The sequence below is a fragment of the Homarus americanus genome, unplaced genomic scaffold, assembly GCF_018991925.1.
Source record: "Homarus americanus isolate GMGI-L3 unplaced genomic scaffold, GMGI_Hamer_2.0 scaffold55640, whole genome shotgun sequence".
Taxonomy (NCBI): Eukaryota; Metazoa; Arthropoda; class Malacostraca; order Decapoda; family Nephropidae; genus Homarus; species Homarus americanus.
The window spans coordinates 4,440,693-4,459,594 of record NW_024713650.1 but is presented as its reverse complement, the minus strand read 5'-3'; the positions used below and the strand labels follow the sequence as shown (position 1 = coordinate 4,459,594).

The 18,902-nt window shown below is 38.8% G+C and overlaps 1 protein-coding gene across 4 annotated transcripts in view; it reads right to left on the bottom strand.

Annotated features, from left to right (window-relative positions):
- Positions 1 to 322: 322 nt before the first annotated feature.
- LOC121873964 (putative sodium-coupled neutral amino acid transporter 10) overlaps positions 323 to 18,902 on the bottom strand; it is a 43,924-nt gene continuing 25,344 nt past the window's right edge. For all 4 annotated transcript variants that reach the window (XM_042377846.1, XM_042377861.1, XM_042377854.1 and 1 more), the window contains 4 exons: positions 13,071 to 13,188; positions 12,689 to 12,804; positions 11,314 to 11,461; positions 323 to 6,182 (listed from right to left, as the gene is read on the bottom strand). In XM_042377846.1, coding sequence (XP_042233780.1) covers positions 4,279 to 6,182; positions 11,314 to 11,461; positions 12,689 to 12,804; positions 13,071 to 13,188 — 2,286 coding nt within the window. In that variant the 3' untranslated portion in view covers positions 323 to 4,278. The remainder of the gene's footprint in view (positions 6,183 to 11,313; positions 11,462 to 12,688; positions 12,805 to 13,070; positions 13,189 to 18,902) is intronic.

Sequence of the window (18,902 nt, the reverse complement as noted above, 5' to 3'; positions counted from 1 at the left end):
ATTTACAATAGGTTAGGTCGTCATGTTACAATAGGTTAGGTCAGGTAATGTTACAATAGGTTAGGTCAGGTCATGTTACAATAGGTTAGGTCAGACCATGTTATATTAGGTTAGGTCAGGTCATGTTACAATAGGTTAGGTCAGGTCATGTTATATTAGGTTAGGTCAGGTCATGTTACAATAGGTTAGGTCAGGTCATGTTACAATAGGTTAGGTCAGGTCATGTTACAATAGGTTAGGTCAGGTCATGTTACAATAGGTTAGGTCAGGTCATGTTATATTAGGTTAGGTCAGGTCATGTTACAATAGGTTAGGTCAGGTCATGTTACAATAGGTTAGGTCAGCTCATGTTATATTAGGTTAGGTTAGTACAGTACAGTCAAGATAAAATAAAATAAATTCCAATGAAATAAACCCACAATAAGCATTTTAAGACCATATTAACAATTAAGGTTTTTCTGATTACATTAGGTCATAGTTCAGCTGTGAGTGAGTTTGTGATTCATTTCTTATTATTAGTGAGCCTTAACACACAGGATAATGAGGTCATGTTCTCTGTTGACTACAAAATAGTCACCTCACCGTAATGTCCTGCGTGTATTTGTAGTCATTTAAATAATTAAGGACTGTAATAATAATTCACAAGTGACTAAACCTGAATTGAAGTTGGAAATGACTTATGTTAACTGATGGATTTTTAACTAAGATGGCCGTGTTAAATTCCATTGTTGCTCTGCCTTTTGCATTTATTACCTTTAAATCTATCATCCTGTTGCTATATTTCAAGGTTATTTCACAATATATTTCACTTCTAATATCATTATACAAGAATACAAACTCATAATCCTTCATTGGCTACTGAGAAAAATAATGCAGGGCAAAATAAACTCAATATACTGTACAGGTTTTCATTGTGATCTAGTACAAGTCAAACTGCCAAAGACAATAAGCATCTAGACTGGTTATATTTTGTCCCAGAGTTCTTCATTTGTCTAATAAGAGAAGAAATATTTAGTTATAACTTGTTTTACTTCATTACCCTGACAACTCTGTGTACTTGGTCATGTACTGTATGTGTTTCATGATAAATGCCAAAGAGGGAGCCCAGGACCTCTTCATCTCCACCTATCCTCTTTACATACCTCTCTGAGCTCTCTACATGAACATACACCAACATGAAATCACACTGGCCATCGCTTCCTCTAATTCAGGTACTCAACAGGTTAATACGCTCGGTAATAATAACATTCTGTACAGTCAGCACTCGTTTAACTCACTTGACGTATGGGTTTTCAGGAATACATCATGTGTGTGCGTGTGTGTGTTAAATGGGCACCGACTGTACCTGCTTTCTCAACAAAATCTGACTGCCATTAGCCTTTACCTTTAGGATACTGCCAGTGGTTCTCCATAGTGCTCTCAACAAGGCTCTAAGGTACCTGTTTGGCATACCCCTCTCATTACAATCAACCCAGCATTGACCCTGAAAATCTTAATATCATAATCGAAGATATTTACACCTTTTGTTACATATTCTCTACAACTTTGGAAGAATTTATAAATTTTAACCTTACTACAAGTACCTTAATTATCATCAATTTATCAAGTGGTTAGGCAGTATGATAAAAGAAAAAAAAGAAAAGGCATCTATGAATGTTTCTCCTATACTGCAACATCAAAATTCTAACTATGGATCTGAGGTCAAGTTATCTGTTCTACTCCTATCAAGACCACAAGACCACACCAAATTATTAACCCCACCACTACTGGACGTCGCATCTTATACTTGATGTGGGTGACGCCAGACGCTTTTACACAACACAGAGAAGACCCAATACACAAGGGGGGTTATTGGATCCAGCAACCAAATTACACACAGTACATAAAAGAGATTAGAACCCCTTGTACTTTGTTTTTTACTGGTATATTGTACTTGAGTTCTTAATCCCTTCCTTACAATGTGACTGAGACAGCATCAAGCACATTTAGCATTACAGTAAAAGTTCACGTTATATAGACTTAAAAGAGCATGCAGTAAGGAAGGAGCTGATCAATAAGTAATGACACACACCTGTTCTATACAGTGACCTGAGATGCATCCAGGTATACTGCATTTAATAAAGACAGAACATCTTATATCCAATTCTACTTCCTACCTTCAGATTTCAGGGAGATTTTGAGTATCAATCAATATATTATACCTGAATAAATAATGGCGGAACAGAGTACTCCTTCCCATCCTCTCCTCTCCTCTCCCCCAAAGGTGCATCCCCGAGACGCTGGTTGTGACATTATACAAAAATAATGTTGATATGTGACGCTCATTCAATGGAAGACAAAAGACCGACGCCAAAGGTGCTGGGGAAATTTAAGTCTCATTACACGAGTGGATGTTAGTGTCATTTTCTTTTAAAGGTTTCAATTGGCCGGGTTATTTGCACTATTATCTCTCTCTCTCTCTTTCTCTCTCTTATGTATTGTCTCAGCTGTCACTTTTTATCTCTCAAGCCAGCCAAGGTAACAAATTTCTCAACATCTAAAACCTAATTCTGTTACAGTAATAATCACACAATCTACACACTTTTGATGTCAATAAGAATGTATGTATACTGTATATAGTACTTTATACATATATCACAAGAAACCTTCATTCAAAACCTTTAATTGATTTGTTTTTCATTTACATACAATCATTCATTCATCATTTCATTCACATCATGACTTCATATGTATTAGAAATTAAAAGATATTTATATTGAAGGTCATAAGACAGATGTAAAGCGAGTGATGTTTCCTTTCCATTATAGATCACGTCGGCGTAACACAAACCAAACCACAATTTAAAAAAAAATATCCGAGTAAATAATTATAAAAGAATTCTAGTCCCCCATTACCCTTGTGTAGACGCCGGACGTTATAAAATATATCGATGGAATTTTATCCTTCAGTCTACAGTAAATTTAACAGGTGTATATAATGAAGCTTATAACGCGTAGAGCCGGGAGACACTAAGAGATTACGTACCTACCGATTCTACCGTCAATACCATACCCGGTAGTGACTTAGTACTAGGGTAGGTGCTGGACACAACACACCCAAGACTGATTAAACACCATATTATTATTCTTCATGGTGAGGATGAGGTTAAGTGACCCATATCACCTTTCAACTTAATAATACCATCCTGCCTGATAATCTACTCAACACATTCATATGACAAGGTTATTATCATATCTTGTCTCCACTACCCACCACACACTCGCTCCACCTCCGCCCATCAGTGAGTACAATACAAAATTATTAAGTTTATTTATCTTTTCGGACATATAATATATACAATTTTCTATAAAAATTCCATTGAATTTATGTTCTGTATATGTAATGTATTTTATGGGGCAAAGGGAGGCTCAGGAACGTAACTCCTGTATTTTATCTATTTCTTATGGGGAAAATTGATTCAGTTAACATTGTTTCTGTTGACGTCACGGTTTTCAGGAACGGAACCACGACGTTACGCGAGGACTTACTGTACAGACACACACACATACACTCACACATGCACAAACACACTTGCTCATATCCTTAATTTGCATATGCAGTACAGTATATATAAGACAAATTCTTAGCAGCCTCCATGACCGACAAACCTGTGATAAAACCCATAACGTTACACGACAATTTTTTAAAAAATATCTCATCTCAGTCTTATACCAGAGTAAACTTTCCCTTAACTACTTTACACAGGATACAGTTTCCATCTCTTACTAGATGGTCAATAAAATGTGTTGACTTATATAACATTTACACTAACTTAACTACACTCCCTACAGTTAACTACATACAGTACACTACACAAGTGGCTAACTGAGACGACAGATATCAAGTCAGTCTCTCTGTTATTCTCCATTATATTACAGATATAATTAATGCACTGCTTGTCTGAGACCTTTTAGTGATATCTGAATGGTTTTCAAGGAGCCTTACCCATTCAGATAGTGAGGGCTGCCAAAACAAATTCTGAATAGTTTGTTGTCAATACTTACAAAGCTTTACATGTACAGTATAAGGTCTCCTTGTTACAAATATGTATCCAACAATATGGGTTAAAAGGCAACACTTACGTTTCCACTACAAGTAAAACCAAACATTTTGTTTAAATATTATTCAGCAAAGTTGATGTATCGTAATGAAAAAAAAAGACTTTATTACCAAAAAATAAAAAAATTATATTTACACAACTTTAAGATGAGGAGAACTTGGGAATGAAGGAAAACCAGATTATGTTTCATCCCAATAGTAGTCGTCCCTCTCTCTGTCGTTCCTTCTCCTTTTCCTCCTCGACCGACTGTTCCACAGGAGGTGGCGAGTGTCGTAGGCCACATCTATGCTGTCCCTCGACTTAATCTCCTTGAAAAGGTCAACTTCTGGGAGATTAAACAAATAATTTTCATCAACGTCTCGCTTGCGTCGGTCTTCGCCGTGGTTTATTTTCTTTTGGTTAGTTTTATTTTTACTGTTCTTTTTTGATGATAGAGAATTATTATTATTAATTGATTGGGAGTCTTTCATGCCCTTTATATTGGGTGAGCTGCTGACCGGCGCTCTGATCTGTCCAACATTCACTTGATTCTTGTTATCAGAAACGGAAGTTGATTTCTTTGTGTCCTTCTCTTTAGCTGTATCCCGTGACTTACCTAATGGAGATTCCTTTTGACGTGCCGGGTCGGGTACATTCTTGGCAGGTTCCTCTATGCGACTCTGAGGTTTTCCCTGTGACTGAAGGGCTGGACCTTGAGCCTTCACTGTTTCTTGAACTCTCTCCTGTAGCTCAACTATTGGAGCCTCGGCTTTGGGTTTCATCGGATCTTCACCAACAGGAACTTGGTTTTGTGGTTGATTTCCTGGAAGTACTTGTTGGACTGGAGGAGCAAGTTCCTCTTTGGCAGCGGCTCCGATACCTGCCACGACACCTCCAGCAACAAGAGGAACCTGGTCCTTGTTATTACTGACTTGAACAACAGGTTGAGGCTGGTTACCTGCATATACCGGCTCATTACCCACAGGAGCACCACCTACATTCGAAGCCTGGGGTACCTGATATACCATCTGATTACCAGTGTTGGGATAAATAGGCAGACCGCCATTATTACCCGCTGCCTGAATCACCTGGTAGTTATAGACTTGGTTACCCTGTGGTGCTGGCAGTGCTGAATTGACTAAGTTGTCCACCTGTCCTACACCTGTGTTTCGTAAGGCTGCTGGACCCATGACTGGATTTTGCATGTTACCCAAACCTCCAGAATTTCCAGCAATAGCTATGGCAGGAGCCAGTTTAATTGGTGCAGCATTAACAGTCCCTGGTTTCATAGCAGCAGGATTCACCACAGCAGCAGGATTTCCAACAGCAGGATTTACACCAACAAGATTTCCAACAGCAGCAGGATTTCCAGCAGCAAGATTTCCAACAGCAGCAGGATTTACACCAATAGCAGCAGGATTTCCAGCAGCAAGATTTCCAACAGCAGCAGGATTTACACCAACAAGATTTCCAACAGCAGCAGGATTTCCAGCAGCAAGATTTCCAACAGCAGCAGGATTTCCAGCAGCAAGATTTCCAGCAAAAGATTTCTCAACAGGAACAACATTTGGAACAGGAATAATAACAGCAGCTCTATTCTCTTCCTCCTGCCTCTTCAGATCTTGTTCCTTCTTGGCCACTTTTAGTTCCTGAAGGATCTGTTTTGACTCCTGTAAGACAGCCAGGAGCTGCTGCTGTTCCTTATGCTGCACCTCCATCTTTTCAAGTAACTCTGCCTTCTTCTTGTCCACTTCCTCTTCTTTCCTATTCTCGTTTCCCTCTTCCTTATTTACCTTCTCTTCCTTCTGTATGGCGTCCGGGTGTAATGTATCCCCCTCGTTCTTCTCTTCCTTCTCCTCGGCCAATTTACGCTGTTCAATGACTTCTTTCCGACTTTCCTCCTTATCTAAACTATGTGCATTATTTTTCTCACCTTTAGTCTCTTTTGCCTCTACTTTATCTTTGTCCACCAACACTCTTTTATCCTCTTTCTTTATCCCCAAGTCTTCTGGAGGAGGTTCAGGAGCCACGGGTTCTCTCCTGGTGGCCGAGTCCCCGCCCGCCGGCACCGCCTCGGCAGCTTTTCCCTCCTTGGATATTTGTTCTGTTCGGACATAAGAATAATAATAAATACAATATTACAAGTAGTTAATGGATCACCTGAAGCATCTCCACACCCCGGCTTATTTCACAGGTTAGGTTAGGTTAGGTTAGGTTAGGTTAGCATTACGATGGTTTAACTTTAGATGAAATAAACTGGGGTAAAGATTCTTCAGGTGATATCTTCCTTCTCTGACTCCAGGCAACACATAACACTGGTTTATCATCACTAAAATCTCTAAACTTCTATTTACACTAAAATTACCCAATACCGTTATGTCTATATAGATGAACAATGATCTATAATACTCATGCTATACTGGGTGTCTATACGTTCTACCTATATCTCTGGTTATTAAGTTTTAAAATGGGTCGTATATTTCATGGATAACTTGTATATTTATTTCTTAATCTTTGTCTCAATTTTATGTACAGGTTAAGTTGAGATCCAAAGCAAATATTAATGCTTTTTCTCCTGTTATTTTATTCTTACTGTTGTATTAATGTGATCTTTGGTGGTACAGTGTTATGAGTTATGTTTGATTGAAACACTGTATTAATGTGATCTTTGGTGGTGCAGTGTTATGAGTTATGTTTGATTGAAACACTGTATTAATGTGATCTTTGGTGGTACAGTGTTATGAGTTATGTTTGATTGAAACACTGTATTAATGTGATCTTTGGTGGTACAGTGTTATGAGTTATGCTTGATTGAAACACTGTATTAATGTGATCTTTGGTGGTACAGTGTTATGAGTTATGCTTGATTGAAACACTGTATTAATGTGATCTTTGGTGGTACAGTGTTATGAGTTATGTTTGATTGAAACACTGTATTAATGTGATCTTTGGTGGTACAGTGTTATGAGTTATGCTTGATTGAAACACTGTATTAATGTGATCTTTGGTGGTACAGTGTTATGAGTTATGCTTGATTGAAACACTGTATTAATGTGATCTTTGGTGGTGCAGTTATGAGTTATGCTTGATTGAAACACTGTATTAATGTGATCTTTGGTGGTACAGTGTTATGAGTTATGTTTGATTGAAACACTGTATTAATGTGATCTTTGGTGGTACAGTGTTATGAGTTATGCTTGATTGAAACACTGTATTAATGTGATCTTTAGTGGTACAGTGTTATGAGTTATGCTTGATTGAAACACTGTATTAATGTGATCTTTGGTGGTGCAGTGTTATGAGTTATGTTTGATTGAAACACTGTATTAATGTGATCTTTGGTGGTCAGTGTTATGAGTTATGTTTGATTGAAACACTGTATTAATGTGATCTTTGGTGGTACAGTGTTATGAGTTATGTTTGATTGAAACACTGTATTAATGTGATCTTTGGTGGTACAGTGTTATGAGTTATGTTTGATTGAAACACTGTATTAATGTGATCTTTGGTGGTACAGTGTTATGAGTTATGCTTGATTGAAACACTGTATTAATGTGATCTTTGGTGGTACAGTGTTATGAGTTATGCTTGATTGAAACACTGTATTAATGTGATCTTTGGTGGTACAGTGTTATGAGTTATGCTTGATTGAAACACTGTATTAATGTGATCTTTGGTGGTGCAGTGTTATGAGTTATGTTTGATTGAAACACTGTATTCATGTGATCTTTGGTGGTACAGTGTTATGAGTTATGCTTGATTGAAACACTGTATTAATGTGATCTTTGGTGGTACAGTGTTATGAGTTATGTTTGATTGAAACACTGTATTAATGTGATCTTTGGTGGTACAGTGTTATGAGTTATGTTTGATTGAAACACTGTATTAATGTGATCTTTGGTGGTGCAGTGTTATGAGTTATGCTTGATTGAAACACTGTATTAATGTGATCTTTGGTGGTGCAGTGTTATGAGTTATGTTTGATTGAAACACTGTATTAATGTGATCTTTGGTGGTACAGTGTTATGAGTTATGTTTGATTGAAACACTGTATTAATGCGGGATCTTTGGTGGCAGGTGTTATGAGTTATAAGTTTGATTGAAAACACCGTATTAATGTGATCTCTTTGGTACAGTGTTATGAGTTGTGCTTGATTGAAAACACTGGTAATAATGTGATCTTTTGGTGGTACAGTGTTATGAGTTATATTGATTGAAACACTGCATTAATGTGGATCTTTGGTGGTAAGAAAGCGTAGTTATGTTGATTGAAACACACTGTATTAATGTGATCTTGGTGGTACAGCAAGTTATGAGTTATGTTTTTTGATTGAAACACTGTATTAATGTGATCTTTTGTGGTACAGTGTTGAGTTATGCTTGGATTGAAACACTGCATTAATGTGATCTTTTGGTGGCAGCAGTGTTGCGAGTTATGCTTGATTGAAACACTGTATTAATGTGGGATCTTTGGTACAGTGTTATGAGTTATGCTTTCAGATTGAAACACTGTATTAATGTGATCTTTGGTGGTACAGTGTTATGAGTTATGCTTGATTGAAACACTGTATTAATGTGATCTTTGGTGGTACAGTGTTATGAGTTATGTTTGATTGAAACACTGTATTAATGTGATCTTTGGTGATGCAGTGTTATGAGTTATGCTTGATTGAAACACTGTATTAATGTGATCTTTGGTGGTACAGTGTTATGAGTTATGTTTGATTGAAACACTGTATTAATGTGATCTTTGGTGGTACAGTGTTATGAGTTATGTTTGATTGAAACACTGTATTAATGTGATCTTTGGTAGTACAGTGTTATGAGTTATGCTTGATTGAAACACTGTATTAATGTGATCTTTGGTGGTGCAGTGTTATGAGTTATGCTTGATTGAAACACTGTATTCATGTGATCTTTGGTGGTACAGTGTTATGAGTTATGCTTGATTGAAACACTGTATTAATGTGATCTTTGGTGGTACAGTGTTATGAGTTATGTTTGATTGAAACACTGTATTAATGTGATCTTTGGTGGTACAGTGTTATGAGTTATGTTTGATTGAAACACTGTATTAATGTGATCTTTGGTGGTACAGTGTTATGAGTTATGTTTGATTGAAACACTGTATTAATGTGATCTTTGGTGGTGCAGTGTTATGAGTTATGCTTGATTGAAACACTGTATTAATGTGATCTTTGGTGGTGCAGTGTTATGAGTTATGTTTGATTGAAACACTGTATTAATGTGATCTTTGGTGGTACAGTGTTATGAGTTATAAGCGGATTGAAACATTTTACGCAATGTGATCTTTGGTGGTGCAGTGTTATGAGTTATGCTTGATTGAAACACTGTATTAATGTGATCTTTGGTGGTGCAGTGTTATGAGTTATGTTTGATTGAAACACTGTATTAATGTGATCTTTGGTGGTACAGTGTTATGAGTCATGCTTGATTGAAACACTGTATTAATGTGATCTTTGGTGGTACAGTGTTATGAGTTATGTTTGATTGAAACACTGTATTAATGTGATCTTTGGTGGTGCAGTGTTATGAGTTATGTTTGATTGAAACACTGTATTAATGTGATCTTTGGTGGTACAGTGTTATGAGTTATGCTTGATTGAAACACTGTATTAATGTGATCTTTGGTGGTGCAGTGTTATGAGTTATGTTTGATTGAAAACAATTGTATTAATGTGGATCTTTGGTGGTACAGTGTTATGAGTTACGCTTGATTGAAATAATTGTATTAATGTGATTCGGTGGTGCAGTGTTATGAGTTATGTTTCACTGAAACACTGTACACGTGATCTTTTGTGGTACAGTGTTATGAGTTATACTTTGATTGAAACACTGTATTAATGTGATCTTTGGTACAGCAGCGTAGTTATGCTTCTTGATTGAAACACTGGTGCTTAATGTGATTCTTTGGTGGTACAGTGTTATGAGTTATGTTTGATTGAAACACTGTATTAATGTGATCTTTGGTTGTACAGTGTTATGAGTTATGCTTGATTGAAACACTGTATTAATGTGATCTTTGGTGGTACAGTGTTATGAGTTATGTTTGATTGAAACACTGTATTAATGTGATCTTTGGTGGTACAGTGTTATGAGTTATGCTTGATTGAAACACTGTATTAATGTGATCTTTGGTGGTACAGTGTTATGAGTTATGCTTGATTGAAACACTGTATTAATGTGATCTTTGGTGGTACAGTGTTATGAGTTATGCTTGATTGAAACACTGTATTAATGTGATCTTTGGTGGTACAGTGTTATGAGTTATGCTTGATTGAAACACTGTATTAATGTAGATCTTTGGTGGCAGTGTTATGAAAGTTATGTTTGATTGAAACACTGTATTAATGTGATCTTTTGGGTGGTGCAGTGTTATGAGTTATGTTTGATTGAACACCGTATTAATGTGATCTTGGGTATATTATATTCGCGAGTTATGGTTTTGATTGAAACACTGTATTAAATGGACTTTGGTGGTACAGTGTTATGAGTTATGTTTGATTAAATACCGGTATTAATGTGATCTTTGGTGGCAGTGTTATGAGTTATGTTGATTGAAAACATCAAATAATGTGGATTCGGTATTGTTATGAGTTATGCTTTGATTGAAACACTGTATTAATGTGATCTTTGGTGGTGCAGTGTTATGAGTTATGCTTGATTGAAACACTGTATTAATGTGATCTTTGGTGGTACAGTGTTATGAGTTATGCTTGATTGAAACACTGTATTAATGTGATCTTTGGTAGTACAGTGTTATGAGTTATGCTTGATTGAAACACTGTATTAATGTGATCTTTGGTAGTACAGTGTTATGAGTTATGTTTGATTGAAACACTGTATTAATGTGATCTTTGGTGGTGCAGTTATGAGTTATGCTTGATTGAAACACTGTATTAATGTGATCTTTGGTGGTGCAGTTATGAGTTATGCTTGATTGAAATACCACACTGTTCATCATTGTATACCTGAATTGTCTCTGTAGCTGATGAATAAATATGAAACTTTATGATAAAATTCCACTAAAATACTGATCAACTCCTCATCAACAACACTGCCCCATACATATACCTGGTTGGACTCTGTTATTCACACAGGAGAGTTTTAGCAGTAAGTCCTATGATAAATTTATGAAGAACCAACATAACTCTTCAGCAAGACCTACACACCCCTCCCCACATCCCCATAATAAGAGATGAATCATTACTTACTCTCTATGTTAGGCAGGTTGGGATCTAAGTCATTCTTGATCATGTTCGCGATGACAACCTCTGTCTGTTCCGCCTGAACCTTGTATATATGGGCCAGGTTAAGGTACGTTCCTGTTACTATCAGCACAATGCCCACCAGCATGATGGTCTGAAAGAACACAAACACCATTGATTATTTTATTATTAGATTATTAACACAGTCTTATTTTATGTATTATCATTGTCTTAGGCCATTTTCCACACTTGTGAGGATTAGTGACGGTTTCCTGAAGGTCGCCTTACACATTGTACAGTCTCTCTCATCAGGTTCCTAACTATAATGTCATTTCTTACTACATCTCCCCATGTCACTCTTGCTCTACCCCTGACTCACCTCCTCCTTCACATGTAGAGTATCATTACTAAGATAAAACTGAAAATAAACCCTAAAATATTTCAATGTTTAATATAATCATATTTTAATGTTATCAAATGGATAAATTACACTGTAATAAATACTGAAATGGAAATGGTCACGAGTTTCCTAATGCACCGGTGGCTGAGAATATCAAGAGCAGGTGGGGCTTGGTTTGTAGTTTAATTCAGTTCACAATTAACCTCTAACTGGTGGCTAATGATTCCCTACTCCACCTCCTCCCCCCATTTATGTACAAAAATAGACTGTAAGCAGCACAGATGATGGCTGCCGTCCCTACAGCTAACTTCCACAGATGATGGCTGCCGTCCCTACAGCTAACTTCCACAGATGATGGCTGCCGTCCCTACAGCTAACTTCCACAGATGATGGCTGCCGTCCCTACAGCTAACTTCCACAGATGATGGCTGCCATCCCTACAGCTAACTTCCAAAGATGATGGCTGCCGTCCCTACAGCTAACTTCCACAGATGACAGCAGATGATGGCCCTACAGCCACAATCTCTACAGACATACGCCAGCCCCTACAGCTAACTTCACAGATGATGGTTGCCATTCCCACAGCTAACTTCCACAGATGATGCAGCCGCCCACAGCGCTAACTTCCACAGATGATGGCTGCCGCCCCAAGAAGCCAATCTCTACAGATGATGGCTGCCATCCCTACAGCTAACTTCCACAGATGATGGCTGCCATCCCTACAGCTAACTTCCACAGATGATGGCTGCCGTCCCTACAGCTAACTTCCACAGATAATGGCTGCCGTCCCTACAGCTAACTTCCACAGATGACGGCCGTGGTTTAACGGTTAATATCCAAAGATCATTAGTATATGGATAACACTGGTGTATGGAGAACAGTGGTACACAACATGGGTAACAATGGTACTGTATAAAGGTCACATTGCTACACAGGTGACACCACATAAAAACAGACGGGTAACAAGCGCCAACGACCCACCTGCGCCAAGAGTCTCTCAGCCGAAGCCTTGGAGTTGACTTTGATGAACAGGATCGAGGGAAGAATAAGAGCGATCAGCATCCCCATAGTTGACCCCAGTAGACCCAACACAAACTCTGGTGGGGAAGAAAAACAACAAGGAAGAATAAATACTATACAAATATCAACAAAACCCCAATACAAAGATAAAAATTCAAGTACTTTAGGACAAAACTTGAACTACATCATGTATATATATTTATTTATCTAAAGAATCTATTTATCTATCTACAGAATATATCTATATGTTGTCTATCTATTTATTTATAGTAATTATCTATCTATCTATCTATCTTACTGTGTGTGTGTGTGTGTGTGTGTGTGTATACAGTAGAAGACCCACCAATGTTAGGGATGAGGATGCCCACGACTAGACTGGTGGTAAGGATGCCGAGGGTGATGCCTTTGAAGCGCGCCTCTGGCATGTAGTTCCCCACCAAGTCGAAGCTGGACGGGTTATTCTGCGATATGGAAGAGGTATTAAAAAATATTACTCTGAGGTGCGTTACTGTTCGGCCTGTCTACTGTCTACCCGGGTTTTAAAAGTTACTGTATTTTATGATCAGTCGTTACAAAATCAAACTACAGCAGCAGTAAAGCTTTATTGTAATCGTTGGACAGGGTTTTAAGAGTGACTGAACATGTGTACTGTAGGAGGATGAAAACAAGGGAAAATTTGGTTATTAAAAATGAAAAAGAAATGAGTGTAAGATTTTGATTCTTATTCCATGATAATAAGTAAATAAACAAGACTTAAGAGCTTGAATAATAATGAAAATATATCAGGAAATAATTATATAAAATACATAATCTATTTCATAAAGCAATTAAGCTGAAGAAGAAGAAGGAAATGAACAAAAAAAAATACAGAGAAATAAGAAAACAATAAAAAAGGCATTCATAAACGGGCACAATTTCCCCCAAAAAGAAAACCAGTCAAAAAATGCCAGTAGAAATATTATCAAAAGAGAATATTTTGTTGTTTATGGAGCTGACAAAAGGCTCTCTGAGATTGGATGAATACAGTCATGGTACAGTTTACACAGGGGGTCATATCATTGGCTTAATTTGCTGGGACCTCTGTGTGTGTGTGTGTGTGTGTGTAAGTGAGTGTGAGTGTGAGTGAGTGTGTGTGTGTGTGTTTAAAGTTGGTATATACTATAGTACTGGTGGGATCTCTCTCTCTCTCTCTCTCTCTCTCTTTCTCTCTGTCTGTCTGTTTCTGTGTGTGTTATGTTGTTAAGGGTGAAGCAACACACACAACCAACACACAAAACCCAACCAACACACAAACACAAAACCCAACCAACACACAAACACACCCAACAAACACAAAACCCAACCAACACACAAACACACCCAACAAACACAAAACCCAACCAAACACACCAAAAACCAAAAAAAAAAACAGCAAATACAAAACAATGAACCAAAATCAACTGATAATAAAACAGAATTATGTAGCAGAGTTACAAAAGCAGCTCATGAAATATATAAATGTGTGAATTGTAGCCATTTAATCCCTTTAAGAGGAAGAGAGAGAGAGAGAGAGAGAGAGAGAGAGAGAGAGAGAGAGAGAGAGAGAGAGAGAGTGTGTGTGTGTGTGAGTGTGTGTGTGTGTGTACACACTACAAATAGATCACAAAACCACACAATCTGCAGCTCTATTGTAAAGGTTCATAAGGGTGATAACGTACCATAAACACCCCGGTATATAACAGTGGAAATATAACCCTAAACTCAAGCTCTTCTAAAACACCTGAACTGTTATTAAGTTCTGGTGACCCGGAGACAAAAGACAATAATAATAACAATAATTAATATGTGGAGGATATTCTAACAGGGAACGTTCTTATTATTATTATTCCTTCTCTTCTTCTTTCCCCTTTTCCTTTTTTTTCCTCTTTTTCTTCTTCTTTTAAGGGATGAATCCTGACCCCCCCAAATGCTGTGTAGTTAAGACCTGTCCTACAAAGTGTGAGTAATATGTAATTCACTACAGTAAGTCCTCGCTTAACGTCGGGGTTACGTTCCTGAAAATGCAACTTTAAGCGAAACAACTTTAAGCGGATCAATTTTCCCACGTAAGAAATAGAAAAAATACGGGAGTTACGTTCCTGAGCCTCCCTTTGCCCCATGAAAAAAATTACATATACAGAAAATTATTGCAGGTCACTGAGACTCTGCGGCTGCCTCCTCCTCCTCCTCCTCCTGCTCTGACTGGGGTTCCTCCGCTGCCACTGCTTGCTCCTCCTCCGTTGTTGTTTGCTCCTCCTCGGCTGCCGGCTGTTGTGAAGAAGCTCCTGCCATCCTGCGTCGAAAAAAATGAATCCAGTGTCGACTGCTTGGTGCTATTCATCTTCTTCTCCTCATAGATCTCGGTGTAGCAACCAAGACTGTCCTCAATGCTGCGTTGAACCTTTGAGCTACGTTCTCTGGTTGGGTCGTCATCTAGAATTATTTGTATTCCTTGCTGGAACATGTTCAACGATTCTGCCATCCTCTTGGAAGTTAGCGTCCATTGAGGTTCTTCTTCGTCGTCGTCTTCTTCAACAGGACTGTGTTCTGTTAGCTGTTGCAGATCTTCGTTGGGTAGCTCTTCTGTATGGGATGCCAGGACGTCCTCAATATTCTCTGATTCCAGCTCATCAAAGCCTGCCTGTCTAGCCAAGCTGAGGATATCCCTATTCACAGCTGGGACTAAGTCCGTGAATCAGCGTAAAACTGTTGACGCACTCGGGCCACAGTTTACGCCACACACTATTCAGGCAACTTTCTGAAACTTCTTCCCATGCCTTGCAAATACAGTATTGTCAATTGCATGAAGAATGTTGAAGCTGCGCCAATATTCTCGGATCATTGGTTTATTTTCTCCGCCTGTAGCCTTGAGCAGCTGGGCCATTATACGGAGTAAATAATACCTGTACTCCTTGAATAAGGCGATGACGCCTTGGTCCATAGGCTGCATCAGTGCTGTCGTGTTGGGAGGCAGGAATACAACTTTTACACTGTCATGCAAGTCGTCGAGATTGGGAGGATGAGCTGGAGCATTGTCAACGACAAGAAGAATTTTGAAGTCAAGGTTCTCCTTGGCACAGTATTCTTTCAGTGCAGGGACGGCATACATGGTTAACCACTGGCTATATATGGCGCCGGTTATCCATGCCTTTTTGTTTGCCTTGTAAATGACAGGAAAGTGATCCTTAGAGTAACCTTTCAAGGCCCGTGGGTTGGCAGCGTGAGAAATCAGCATAAGCTTCAGTTTGAAGTCACTGGCAGCGTTCGCGCCAAGCAGTCTTTTGCTGCTTTAAAACCTGGCGCTCTTTTCTCCTCCTTGGAGATATAGGTCCTCTCAGGCATCCTCTTCCAAAAGAGACCAGTCTCATCCACATTGAAGACTTGCTTCGGTGAGTAGCTGCCTTCCTGGATAATCCGTTTGAATTCTGGCGGGAACGTCTCGGCAGCAACCGTATCTGAACTGGCAGCTTCACCAGTCATCTTTATGTTGAGGAAGTTATAACGACGCTTAAATCGTTGAAACCATCCTCGGCTGGCCGTAAAGGTCTCTTCCTTCCATCCTTCACCCTCTGTTTCCTTTATGTCGTCAAACAAGGATCTGGCCTTATGCTGGATAACGATAAGGCTCACGGGGGCATTGTGTTGATTCTGGTCCTCCATCCACATTGCCAGCATCTTTTCCACCTTCTCTATCACAGTGCTTCTAGTCCGAGTCGTCTTAGTAGCACTCAGAGAAGAACCACTTCCAGCACTAACCTTAATTTTGTCAGCGTTGGTTCGGATAGTAAGCACCGTTGTGGGGGTTAGACCAAGCACAGCGGCTATGTCCACAGCACGTTCCCCTTTTTTTAATCGGGTCAATACATCCATTTTTGTAGGCAGGGTAATGGTCTTACATTGCCTCTTCACTGCACTAGCATCAGTAGCACTTGATGGGAGCTTGGAAGCCATTTTGAATGGTTAGAGTACAGTTTTAGAGCAAAAACACTTAAGCACACATGAATGATGTGAAGTCGTAACAGAGACTGGCTTGGCATCGCTTGGGGACGCTGTGACATTCTGCAAGTGAGGGCAGCGCGCCGAGCCGAGAGAGCGTAGCGCGGCCAGACAAGAGCGGGTGATGCACCGTAGAAAGTAGTCGGTGACGACACAAAACGACGTAGTATCGGATCACCGGGGCATTAAACGAATTTTTTATCTCTAAAGTTCAGCGATGTAGTACCGAAACAATGTTAAGCGGGACGATGTTAAGTGAGGACTTACTGTATCTCAATAATGCCTTTGATGGGCTGAAGAACCTGACTTGAGATTAGGTTAGGTGAGGTGTTGTTAGGTTGGGTTAGGTTTGGTGAGGTGTTGTTAGGTTAGGTTGGGTTAGGTTAAGTTATCCCTGTCTCTCCATGTTTTCTGTTGTCATTATCAAAACTACAGACCAGAGAATAACTTTCCTTCTATCACCTAAAAAACAGCAATATTAACCTAACTTTTCCTGTAATGTAAGCTTAAAACCAAATATAATATGTATGTACACACACTTTTCTCACTGTGTGTATTCGTGTACTTAAGTTTCATCCAAAAAACAGCAACATCAGTGAGGAATGAACTGTGTCATGACAGTGCCCACAAGTAACTACTGTACAGAGGATGCAAGAAAAGTTCACTCACTATTGCTTAAGAGATCATATCAGGTCTTCACAATTGGCATGATACTATGTGTCTGTGTGTGTGTGTATGTGTGCGAGTGGTATGTGTGTATGTGTGCAAGTGGTATGTGTGTGCGTGTATGTGTGTGTGTAAAGTAGACATTCATGGTGTGGTCACAAGCATAAACATCAGTGCCATACTAACTCTGCTGCTGCTCTCAAACACAGACCAACATCTAGGATTCACCGGAGGACAAAAAAAAACAACTCCCGAACTTGTTTTTTCGTACGTTTGAGATGGCACGACATTGATTTCTCCACCCACAGACAAACACCTTGACCTCCCCCATACATCACAGTTCTCCAAAGAGGGATGCGTGCTAGCTACAAGACCCTGATATAACTTCAGAAAAAAACAAAACTAACTACAGTACCATACCAGCCTTATGTTCCTTGGAAAGTGCTTTAAGAATATTCACTTTGGTTTTATAATGAGCTGAAATAAGCGTGTCTAAGAATTTAAAAGAGGTTAGGTTGAGTAAAGTTGTGTTGGGTTAGGTTTGGTTAGGTAAGGTAAGGAAATAAATGTATCTCAAATAAGTCCGACCCTAAAGGAGCTAATGTCCCCCACTACCACAGTTTCAGAAGTCCTGTTGCCTCTCCTCCTGTTCCACAAGCCCGAGATTCAGACTTGTTAACCCTAGCATCAGTGAACAAAATAATATATCAATCTACTGCTTCAGGTTCATGAGTCTGAATCTTAGGGTCCGTGGAGCAACAGAGTTTTAACCATGACTATAGATCAGGGAAGTGACGAGACGTGCTCCTTGTACAGTACAGAGGCAAAGAATTATGTATGTATGTGTGTGTGTATGAATGGAGACCAGCCTAACAAATGAGTCAGGTTAGTGAGTACAGTGCATTAGATGTGAAGCGTTTAAACAATAGATTCATTAACTTTCTCTCGTGCTGCATGGGCTGACTAGGAGAGGTTTAGTTGAATCCTGTTATTTACCGGAATATTTATATTTTTCGCCACTTTGTCAAGCCTTTGCACTGGAGGTAAAATTAACTCCTATAAAACCAAAGTGAATCGTCCTGGTCAAAGCTGTACATTACCATATCTTGACCATCTTCTTTAGACCTGTTTGATACCATAACAGCCTCAACCCCGACCACTGCCTAACAAAGCGTGTGTACAGATTTGAAGGGAAGTTGTTGTAATATATATTTCCATTTTAATAAACCTCCCAAAGAATAAAAGGAAAAGAAAGTAATGTCTAAGAAAAAGCAAAAAAGTAGTCAGTCATAGTTCTTTGCCAGAAAATATCAATGGGGTTTAATAGTGACAGAAATAAAATGAGATGAAAGCTTTTTATTTCCTCATACCGTAATTTATGCATTTATCAACTGCTTCGTTACCACACACGCTTCGGTCATGCACAAAAAAAAAAGCCTTTATTTATTATTTATTAGTTTCTTTTTCACTGCTGGTCCTCTCAAAAGTGTTAAGT